Source organism: Nelumbo nucifera, chromosome 3, assembly GCF_055504915.1.
Source record: "Nelumbo nucifera cultivar China Antique chromosome 3, China Antique-T2T, whole genome shotgun sequence".
Lineage (NCBI taxonomy): Eukaryota > Viridiplantae > Streptophyta > Magnoliopsida > Proteales > Nelumbonaceae > Nelumbo > Nelumbo nucifera.
The window spans coordinates 16,576,556-16,588,223 of record NC_142651.1 but is presented as its reverse complement, the minus strand read 5'-3'; the positions used below and the strand labels follow the sequence as shown (position 1 = coordinate 16,588,223).

At 36.8% G+C, this 11,668-nt stretch overlaps 2 protein-coding genes across 2 annotated transcripts; both read right to left on the bottom strand.

Moving 5' to 3' along the window:
* Positions 1–5,005: 5,005 nt before the first annotated feature.
* Positions 5,006–8,705, bottom strand: LOC104598499 (uncharacterized). The gene is made up of 2 exons (XM_010260596.3): positions 6,688–8,705; positions 5,006–6,596 (listed from the first exon to the last, which is right to left on the bottom strand). The coding sequence occupies exons 1-2, from the start codon at positions 6,823–6,825 to the stop codon at positions 6,351–6,353; spliced, it is 384 nt and encodes a 127-aa protein (XP_010258898.1). The 5' UTR covers positions 6,826–8,705; the 3' UTR covers positions 5,006–6,350.
* A 198-nt stretch (positions 8,706–8,903) lies between these two features.
* On the bottom strand, positions 8,904–10,660 carry LOC104598492 (PPR containing protein (DUF179)). Its single transcript, XM_010260586.3, has 2 exons — positions 10,333–10,660; positions 8,904–9,989 (listed from the first exon to the last, which is right to left on the bottom strand). Exons 1-2 carry the CDS (start codon positions 10,517–10,519, stop codon positions 9,235–9,237), a joined length of 942 nt encoding a protein of 313 aa, XP_010258888.1. The 5' UTR covers positions 10,520–10,660; the 3' UTR covers positions 8,904–9,234.
* Between the last annotated feature and the right edge of the window lie 1,008 nt (positions 10,661–11,668).

Genomic DNA, 11,668 nt, shown 5'->3' with positions numbered 1-11,668 from the left:
AAATACTAAGACCTCCGCTTAGGTTTTACCTTTCAATTTACTCACCTGTAGTTAAGTAAAATGCTGTCACTTTTAGTGATGAATCATGAAAGTCTTCACTTTGACATTTGAAAAGTTTTGAATAGTCTCTTTCATATCTTCCTTCTCTTGGGACATTTTTTTTTTCTTTTTGAAATAACACTGAGGCTGTGTTTTGTTTGAAGGAAAAAATAGGGAAAGGTAGAGAAATCTATACAAGGTTTGTAAAGGTTTTCTTCCATTTTCCTAACTTTTCTTTCAAACCAAACATAGCCTAAGGGTCCATTTGGTTAATTTGCAGGAATAGGGAATTGGAATCAGAATCTGAATGATTCATTTTGTTTCCAACTGTTTGAATGGGCGGAATTAAAATCTCATTCTCATTCCTGGGGGAATGATATTCCCCCATTTGAGGGAATAGCCATTCCCTCTCTCTCCCTTGTGAATGAGAATCCATTCCAGCTGATACTGATTCTGATTCCCTTTTGAACCAAAACAGATTAAAGGAAATAAAAATTTGAGATAGTAAAATTGTATTTGATGTTTATGTATAAAACAAGGATACTTTGAAATATATATATTTTGGAGGCCAGGGTTAATACTTCATCATTGAGAATATTTTGATAAAATATCTATTTTTGTTTTAATTTTATCTCTTCCATTAGCAAACCCCCTGTAGTTTCATGGTCAAAGGAAGTAAAAAAGCTTTTCATTGATTAAAAATCTGCTATCAATAAGTTGTCAGAGGAACCTCACAGAATAAAAGGTTAAAGAATAAAAAAGAAAAACCAGTCCAATAGTCCAGCTCCATAACTTATATGCAATGCATGTGTACTGTGTGCACCAGGTACTCATGATCATCAATCTGAACTGTCCAATCAAAGGGCCATGGATATACAGCATCTGAAGTTCTGAACATGGATGACCAGAAAGTAATGGAGAAAAGTTCGAACAATATTGAGTAGGAAGGAAAAGATAGTTGGAAAGCTGCCAAACAAATTTATTAAATGATTCTTAAAAAGTAGAAAGTTGTTTGAGAGATTGATAAAGCAGAAAGTTGGATATACCAGAACTCAAGTTTGTAAACCCTGAGACCCTGAATCACTAAAAATTAATTATTAAATTGATATTGAAAAGATATAATACCTAAAAAACTGATAACCAATCAACTGGAATGCATCCAAATCTCCTAAAGGTTTTTGCAGTTGGAAGTTAATTTACAGTGGTGTAAATGGGCCGAGTAAATAAATGTTTGTTTACTTTTTCTTCAGATTTGACCTTATTTTATCTGTTTAGTAAACTAGGATGTAAGTTGAAAAAAAGAAGGAAGTGGTGCAAAATTTGCATCAGATGCAAAATTTACAATACAAATGGATGCAAATGAGACAAGAAAAGCAAATATAACAACACATCAAGTCATAGTCACCAACAAAACTAAATTGGGTGCAAAATTTGCATCTGTTTTAGATTTTCTCTTGCAAACAAATGGAGCCAAGCCTAACAAAAAAAAAACTGAACTGTTTCAAATATTTCCGTATGATTTTATTTTTTATTTTTGGAAAATAAAAGAAGACGCAGAGTTAGAAGGAAAAGAAGTGCAAGTTGTTGTTGGTATTATTATTATTATTATTATTATACAGAGGGGAAAGCGTTCTGTTCCATGCAGTTACATGCATGAAGTGGTGTTTGTGAACCAAGGTGGCCTCTGTAACATTTGATTGATTATTTCAAGAGTATATCGAGATATTCTTTGAGTGATATTGATGTATACATGAATGAAAGTAAGAAATCTGTAGTTCAGTATCAGTAAATCAATGAATATGGGCTCTACCCAAATGTTTTACAGCTGGAAATAACTATAACTACAACCACTGAGTCCAATTACAGAATCTGCACTTAGACTCCTCAAGTCCAATACTACTTTGCTTGTCCAATCTGATGACTGACAAATTGCACCATGAGTAGTGAGCCCTAATCCATTGAGACGTACTGTTGCACAACACTCACTCCCATCACAGGTGGGGCGAGCGACCACACTTTTAGGCTCATCTTTCTGTGCATCGATCTCTGCTTATTCTTTTTTCTTTCATTCCATCATGTGTATTGTTTCCTTCTCCCATGGGCCATGGCATGCCTATTTTCTTATCATGCTGTCTCGGATTTACGTCTCGAGTACTGTCAATAGTCTAGTCAAAAGCTTTCAATGTGCTTGAATAATGCAACTATTGGAGTTGCAAGAATTTTAATCAATTAAGTGGTACCCATTCGAGCTGTGGCCGCGGAAATGGCGGAAATATAATGGTCAGTCACAATATTGAGCCCCCTGTGTCTATCCTGATATTAATCAAGATATCACGTTTCATGTTTCATGTATAGGGTTAGGGTGGGTTCTATGGGTTCATACTTTCTTCATTCTTCCATCTGGTGCATATGGTATGGTTTTGTTGGACTGAAGACAAATTGGTGATGATTTGGTTGCAGGGTGAAGAATGCTTCCAAAGGAGAACCATCCCCTATCGATCCTAGAGGGTCCTAGTGCTTGCTTTCATTCAGATGGAGTCAATTAATTAATATATAAGTCCTCTTTTACATTCACAAGTAGTACTTGATGCTGGATGCAGATACAGAGGTGCTATCATAAACACAACTAAAGGATCCAACCCATCCACTTCGCCTAAGTTGTAATATTCTCTATTAATTATCCATCATCAACTGTGTGCTTTTTTCATTATCTTATCAACTAGAGACTACAGAAAACTTCTTTTCTCTCTCTCTCTCTCTCTCTCTCTCTCTCTCTATTGCCATGTTGTGTTCATTGCATTCAATTCATGCATTAGATTGTATCTGTATGATGCAACAATTGTTTATTTATTGTGTTTTATTATATTAGACATAAGTGCCATTAGGTGCAGACAAAATGAAAATGCAACAATAGAAACCTCTCAAAGTGAAAGTTTCACATAACTGTTCCAGATAAAAGAAAAGATACAAAATGTCCATACTTACTTTGATCACTCTACTAAACAATATTTAAACATATATATATATATATATATATGATGCTTATGTATCACTATTTCAAATGAAATCACAACTACTGACACGATACCAAAACCCACTATGAGTATTTGAAATTACAAGAGAAATAAGATTAATCGGAGAAAACCAAGCCAGGTTTTTCCAATGGCTGAAGCTAAGGTTGGGTAAATAGTAAATTCCTCCTCCTCTTGTATTATTTAATTATTGTCTACAAAAAGACAAAGCAACCAGTTGAGTTATTCAGCAACTTCAGTTTAATCAAAACGGTCCCATACTCTCAAGTTTGACATTCATCTTCCTATCTTACCAACCACTTAATTAGGTAACCAGATTTCCAATATCAATAGTCATTACTTACAATCAAATAAATAGGCCCCGTTTGCTTCGCAGGAATAGGGGTCTGAAATTGGAATCGGAATGGGCTAGCTGCTATTCTGGTTCCAACTGTTTGGTTGGACGGAATTGGAATCCTATTTTTCCTGCCTTGGGAATGAAATCTCATTCCTACCGATTTCAATTCCCATTCCCATTTCCATTTCCATTTCCATTTCCATTTCCATTCTCATTCCCATTCTCATTCCCATTTCCATTCCTGTCTGAAGCAACAGAATTATAAGAATACATCATTCCGATTTCGATTCCAACTATGAACCAAATGGACCCTATCTGCATATTGGAAATCATCATTATCATTAACAACAACAGTGCACATTCGGAAAAATAGAAACACAGAAATCTTTGAAAGAGAGAAGTCATCTGTGCCACCAAGTACCACCTCAGATAATCATGCCAACGATCAAGAATGAATCAAAATCAATTTCGATGTCTCAAGGAAGATTGATGGTCAATGCGCAATTGGAATCATAGCAAGAGATAAGCTTGGAAGAGTATAGGCGCTTGCTCTATTAACAAGGCAGAAGCATGGGCAGCCCATGAAGCCCACCTAGTTGTAGCCAAGTTTCAAGGAGAAGGATTCTAAAAGAAGGGGATTCCAGGCATGCAATCGAAGGGCAGGCTCTAGGGCGTCTCAAGTCTCAACTCCACCTTGGAATTATTACCAACACTCTAGAAGATTAATTAGTTATGAGGTCTGCATGAGGTTCCAATTAAGGGTCATGTACTCCGGGAGGCAACTTCGAACGGATTGGTTAGCAAATTTTGGTCACAATAATCAAATTTCTTCCCCCATTCCTTTCTTTATATTCCTTTTGCTTAAGCTTTTAAACCACTAAACCAATTAACTTCTTATGATAATAAGTGAAATAAAAAAAAACTTTTATTATCTTTATTGTCTAAACGCATGCAAATAAAACAATGGAATAAATAATATATCAAATCCGTATTTATATCAAAAGATTATTTGAATCTCACAATAATTATACAAACAAAATTCTTTTAGTACTTAATAAAATAATAATTCTTTTAGTACTTAAAATTTATAAATTTACACATGCTATTGTATCTTAAAATTCATATATATACATATATATAAATGATTAATTAATATTTTATTTACATTCAATAACAACAAATTCATTATTTACAAAAATAAAAAAAAAATACTTACTAATATTCAAGAATATAATATTAAATTTAATCTATCAAATCTACTATTCTACAATTTTTATATCAAAAATTATTTTTAATTTTAGAAAAACTATAGAAATAAAAATATAAATAACTGAATAATCATTTTAGTAATTAAAAATAATAAATTTGCATACGATATGTATCTTAAAACTTTTAATACATTTGATATATTTTAAGTTGAGATGATATGTTTTTATAAATTATTAATTGATATTTTAATTTACATTTGAGAATGTAATATTTGGTTGACTTTTTTGTTAATGTAAAAAAGTAAAAATAGTAAAATAAAAAATAATTGATATAATAATAAAAATATAATAGGATGCACATGTCTTGTGTTTTGGGCTCTTGATTGATGTATTATCAATAAAATTATATGATATTCATGCAACCTTCTATATTAATTGTAATATATATTTGTCATATACATCATTAAAATATACATTATTTGTGGCTAAGGGTGAGCAAATGGGTAGGTTTTACCCAGAACCGAATTGCCCTACCCAATCTATTACAAGGTAGGGGGTCTGGTTCTAAATTCTTGGAACTAAACCCCACCTAGGCTGGTTCCAAGGTCTAGGGGTTTTACCCTATCCAAACCAATCCAATGAACCAGCCTTGGTTGGCCTTGGTGAAACTTTCCTTGGAACCAAACTTGTCTTGAAATAAACCCAAAGTACTTTTGGGAAGATTTGAATCCAAGCACTCATGGTTACAAAGGCCATGGTCTCACTTGATAATTGAGTTACTTAAATGATTTGATCATTTGTTTTCATTTTAATATTTGAATGTGTACAATAAGCAATGTAAAAGGTAATATTACAAAATTTAAATTTAAACTATAAGTTTTGAACCATGTAATGATAATTTGCATATTAAGTTACTCAATTTAATCAATATAAGACATACAATTTTTAAACTATATTATATTTATTGAAAATCACTTTTTAAAGAACATGCTTCTCTCTCTCGTTTTTTTTTTTTTTTTGAAGGAGAAGAGTAAAGCAAGAACAAGTTCCATGGGTAGACCCTAGAACTGACCTTCACAAGGTAGGTTTCAGTTCCAAAAAACCTGAAACTGACCCCTATAGAGGGTTACAGATTCTACCATGAACCGAACCAAACCGGCCCATGCTCACCCCTATTTGTGGTTGTTTGACCTTAAATTTTGTATTCTACCATGAACCGAACCAAACCGGCCCATGCTCACCCCTATATACAATTTTCAAGTTGTCCGGGGATATGATACTCGATATGGACACTTTAATCCTTGATGATGATTTATTAAGATGTTGGCAAAATGTAAATGTGTACACTTTAGAATGTTATAGTTTTAAAGGGTTTTTCTGAAATTTATACAGGATCTGAAATCATTAACCTAAGCAAAACATTTCTTGTAGCAAGGTTGTTTCTTTAAACTAATATTGTCCGCGCTGAGTTGAGATTGTATTAGAACATTTTGTTTAGAAAGTTATAGATGACCAAAAAGGAAATACTATTGGCATATGACTTGACAGATTTATTAGAAGATAGTAACAGCTACAAAGTCTTATTAATTCTAGATCTAGCTAGTGCTAGTTCACTTGGGACCTTGTTCTTTGTCAACATCCTCGAATGTTCTTTGAACCCAATTATCCAAAAAGGGGGAAAGGAATAGAAAAAGAGATGGAGGAAGATGAGAGCATTGAAGGTAAGGGTGCATCCTAATTGCCAGTTGATGGAGGAGATGAACTGACAACCGGGTACTTGTGAGCATTCTTAACCATTTTGGAAAGAGCAGCTTGGCCAAGATCAAGTCCACAAACATCTGCAAGTTGAACTAGATATAGCAAAACATCAGAGAGTTCCTCCTCTAAATGCTCCTTATCATCAGAAGTCCAATTGGGGAGTCCTCTGGCTACCTCACCCTTCCATTGGAAGATCTCAGAGAGCTCCCCAACCTCTCCCACCTACAAAATTAAGACAGTAGTGATACAAAGTAGATGATGAGATCGACAATTAAACATAACAGTAGTTGCACTTTGATTTGCGGGTACTTACCAAGGCTAGGAGGAGATTCCTAGGGCTATGAAATCGATCCCATCCCCTTACACTGGCAAACTCTGAAAGCCTATCTCTCAGCTCCTGAAGAGAAACGCCCTTGGTACTTAGACGCCCATCATCATGAGAATGCTCCATCCCCTCTACACACTTATAATTTGTTATTGTTATTCAACACTAGAGATGGGAGTTGGGGGATTTAAAGAGGAGAAATTAAGGGGAAGTGCCAATAGTTTTCTGATTCAATGGATTTGGAGATCGAGTTAGTGGCCGGAGCACTTGGGGAGTGAGTTCAGTTCGCTGCGAACAGTAATCATGTGAGACATGGGCAAAGATGATGTCCCCATCTTTCCATCCATGACGTGATGCCACTCTCTCAACTTCTCATCTTAATTTACTTACAAATTGCTTGCCTATTTGTCTTTTACTCCTTGGCACCTAGCTAGGCACCAAACGATCTATCTGTATATAATGTTGAATCTTTGACCATTTTGCCTGTTTAGTAAGTCATTTTGGAAAGATTTTCTGTTAGCTCTGATAGTTAAAAGATGCATTGAGCTTTTGCATGAAGATCTGAACAGTTTGAAGCTAATTTGACAGATACATGTCTTTCCGTGTATCTTTTCGTGTCTTTTTACATGAGAATAAAACACGAAAGACGTAAAAAGTTTTATTTGAAACTTTCCAAAATCAGCCCAAAATAGACTTCTCGTATTTCAATACTCCAACTTTTAACGACTAAATCTTCTACGAACCAAATAAGAATAGACCAAAAATCGATCTACCCAATTTATAAACAGCCAAAAACCCACACGAAAAAATGTACCAAACAGGCCCTCCATCGGTATACAACTCTTTCATCATCTGATTTAAGCCGGCCTCTGTGATCATGATTTGCAAGGGGATTCCTTTAGAAATGAAATTTGTTAGTATGGTCTTGAAGATTATCTGTATTTATAGTTTATTATATATAATCAATGTTGGGAGATGATAAATCACCAATCCAAGGCAGATGGGTGCATTACACTAGTGCAGCGACTCAGTAATGGGCCCAGCCCACAAAGATAGTAACAGTGCACTGTAATGATGAATATGCCAATAACAAACTTTGAGACAGTTGGGATTCATCAAATCAAATATTTGACATTTAGGATTATAACATACTATTATACTTTTTTTTTTTCTTTTAATTTCATAGGGCTACACAACGGGGTATCCCCCCACCACCCCCCCACCCCACCAACCATGGTGGCAGTGGAATTTGATCCCAAATGTCTATATTCCAACAAGTCACAGGTTCCCTTTCTATGACGATTCATACTCTGGTGACAATTTACTCTTTTCCCGATAGCTTTCACTTACTCTAGATAGCCTTTTTCTTAAACTGCCCTTTCTGTGGTTCAAATTTAATATATTTATAGAATGCATTGAACCAAACTGTTTATCATTTAGCTATTTAGGATCGTAACATCCCCCTCCCCCCTTCTCTGACACTGCTGGATGCTTATAAATGAAGCATTGTTTAGAAGAATGGGGCAAGAGCAAGATCCCTGCTCTTGAGCGTGGTTTTGAGTCCAAGAGTGGTTACTTCATTCTAAAATGCCAGATTTGAGGTCCATATCCAATCTCAATCTAGTCTTTCCAGGACCTGGGATATTTGGGTCTTCTGACCAGGATTGGATTTTGGGGGTATTCATTTTTATAGATTTTGAGAGAGGAAAAAGTTGGCCAATGAAATTTTGATTCTCATTGGTTAAGAAATCTATGTTTTTATTTTTTCAAATTTATGCAGGGAATAGGAAAAATTTATTTTTCTGAGTATCACTTACTTTCCTATGTGAATAATTAACTTCCCCGCCTGGAGAAGAAAATTGCCAACACTTAATTGGGACAAAAATATCTCTTTTAATAATGATTTTTTATAACTAAAATAGTCATTGCCTTATTTACATAGAAAATAAAAGAATACAGATAAATGCACTTACCCAAATAAATCTTTCATGGGACTTACCCAGATAAATGCATTTACCTAGATAAATAACGAACAAACACCTTTTAAATCATGATATTGATTTACAATGGCGATAGTGCCCCTTTCTTATAACCAATTGAATAAATAGTCAATAAGTTGCTAATATACACAAGATGAGGATCAAAGTGACAAGGCTTACGCAGAAATGCATCATGATATATTCCTTTTTAGAGGCTCTGTTTGGTTTGATAGAAAATAAGAAAAAACAGAAAGAAATTTCATAAAACATAGCTTTAGGATATGATACCTTCCTTTTATCATAATTGCAATCCAACTTGTTTCCCCCATCTTACAATTCGTTTTTAGATGCCCATCATTACACAACTAATTTCTTCCCCCATTTTTCTTCTGTATTTGCCCTCATTGAAATTTGGGAATAAATTGGTAGAGTAGAGCCCTAACATAAGATACCCATATTTCACCCATGCGTTTATTACGACACTCCCACCACAATCTACAATCCTACTCTTTGCTGGGTCACCGTACCCATAAAGCCATAACCATATCCATCACCATCACCAAACCTTGTTTTGGCCCATAAGACCTAAGATCTCTTCCCAAAGACCAACACTGCTAGAACCAGCCAACCCAATTACACTAGGGCTACACGCTGCAACTGTCCAATAACCAGCCCCAATCTCGTCCTTGAGTTGATCCTTCTCCCACCCACAACACCCATCAAAGAATTTGAAGTCTCCTACCTTCACAACATTTCTCTTAACCATCTCCGCTGCACAACCAACACTCTCCCTAGTTCCGTAGTACAACCCCCCCATCACTTCCTCAAACACCCCGCTCCTCCCTACTCCATCATCCACCCCCTTGTAAGGACCCATCAAGAACAACCCTTCCGCCACCGGTCCCCCAAAGAACAACGGCAAATCGGAAAATGTGCCGGCCATGTCTAGAACCGTCGATCGTGTCTCCTTGATGGACATCAGAGATGGCCGGTTCAGTATGAGACCAGTGGGACCCACGGGACCCATAGACAACAGAAGGATGACCGTCCGTTCGAAAATGTGGACCCCATCGAGCTTCTCCGTGGCCACCAGCAAGCACCCTCTTTCTGGCTCATGCAGTGGGTGAACCCACTTCTCCCCAATCGAGACACGGGGAGGATGATCCTCCACAGTGTCGGGATCGACCCAGTTGGACGGCTCTGCTGGCCTTGACGCAAGCTCTCCGGCAACTAGCCTCGCTCTGAATGATCTCCAATCAACATTATTCATCACCGGACTGATGTCATCCTCCGGCGATGAATGATGACAACCTATTGTCAATATTTGCAGTTAACAAGGTATCAACCAAAACAGAGGAGAAAAAAATGAATTGCGAATGGAGCTTTAAAGTTAAAACAGAGGTTTGGTTTACAGGAGGTAATTCTACTTGATCATAAAGTAATAAGCATTCAATGTATCACATTCTAGTCGACGATCAGAAAGAGAATGGTAAAGGGTCTTGATGATCACCCTATTCTCTGACATATTTGCTACTTACATAAACAGGGGATCCAACTGGAACCCATCACAGATTCAGGGTCCATGAACCTGTGATGAATATAGATCGAAATTCAACGGTCTATAATTTAATACAAGGGAAGTAGAAGCACTTACATGTTATAGGAGAAGGAAGAGAAACAGCTAATCTTTGCGAAAATTGAGAGAAATTCGGATTCCTCTTTAAGCAAGGAGCTCTAGCTTTGATTGAAAGGGCGGGGTCAATGATTTTGGTGGTGAAAGACTTGGATGAGAGAAAGCGAGCTTCCGTACTCATCATCATCGCAGTCGTCGTCGTCGTCATCGCTTCTCTTTCTCTCTCCACTTCTTCCCGATCTCCTCTCCTCCTTCACACTACTGTTTTTCGCAGATAAAGATGGCGTTGGATAATTGAAACGTTTTTTTTTTATATGAAAAAGTGAAGCAAATTGTAGACCACAAGATTCCCTCAACTCCGCTCCGGGCCACTCAATCTGGATTTCTACCTTTTTGGTGTTTGGACTCTGGACCGACTAATTTTCTTTACACGTGGCAAAAAGAAACGAATATATATAAATACATACATCCACATGTCATGATATTAGGTCTACACTTTTCATCCTTTGTTTTCGAGTGATGATGATCAGACGTGAGCGCGCTCACCGTTGCAGCTCCTCGTATTTACTTTGTTTTCCGGTTCACTTGGGGCGTATACGCGGGAGGCTCTCACACTCACGGTGAGAGTGTTTGTCTTCTGGTTACAGCACCAGCGGCCAGCGGGACCACGGTTGACGTGGTACATTTGAGAGCTAGTAATAGAGTGGACTAGGGTGTCATAGAACTAGTGGGTGTGCTTCGTCCGTCACGGATACGGTATTCATCATCTAGCTGGAGACGTGGACAGAAATTCAACAATCTAGCTAGACCCGACCCGACCAGACACTGACTGCTGAAGTTGGTGTTTCCCGGATTGGACGGTCCGGTCGTGGTTTTGGATGATCATTCAAACCGTGATATCAAATCATTACCCATTGAAACAAATGTAAATCTACCTTCTCTTTCCCTCTGTTTTTCCGGTGATTTTTTTTTTTTTGTTATTCTCATAAACAAACCGGGTGGATTTGGTCTGGAAACCATGTTGTTGTGTCATAGCCTGACTTGGACTCGGAACAGATAGATATGATAAAAGGTTCGGGTTTAGGTATGGATGAGTGCAAAACGGGTCATGTTGAAGCCTCCATGGGCTTAATCCAACAGCTTATGCCTTTTGCCTGTTTGATGACAAGAAGTCAAGAACTGTAAAAGATAATTAGGACATGTAATGGGTCGGATGTGGAGCAGATCAAGCTAAATCCAAATTCAAAGGTTTTGGGTCTTAACAGATCCGGATGGAAAAACAGGATTCATATGCGTTTCATTTTAATTACAACCCAAATCCAAATAATCTCCGATCCTTTATATGCATCTATTCGGG

Bases quoted from the DNA above. Each gene is read 5' to 3' on its own strand.
- LOC104598492 (XM_010260586.3), bottom strand. From the start codon at position 10,519: ATGACGACGACGACGACTGCGATGATGATGAGTACGGAAGCTCGCTTT. The intron at 9,990-10,332 runs GTAAGTGCTTCT...TATTGACAATAG, and splicing joins TCTTCCTTCTCCTATAACAT to GTTGTCATCATTCATCGCCG.
- LOC104598499 (XM_010260596.3), bottom strand. From the start codon at position 6,825: ATGGAGCATTCTCATGATGATGGGCGTCTAAGTACCAAGGGCGTTTCT. The intron at 6,597-6,687 runs GTAAGTACCCGC...TTAATTTTGTAG, and splicing joins GGAATCTCCTCCTAGCCTTG to GTGGGAGAGGTTGGGGAGCT.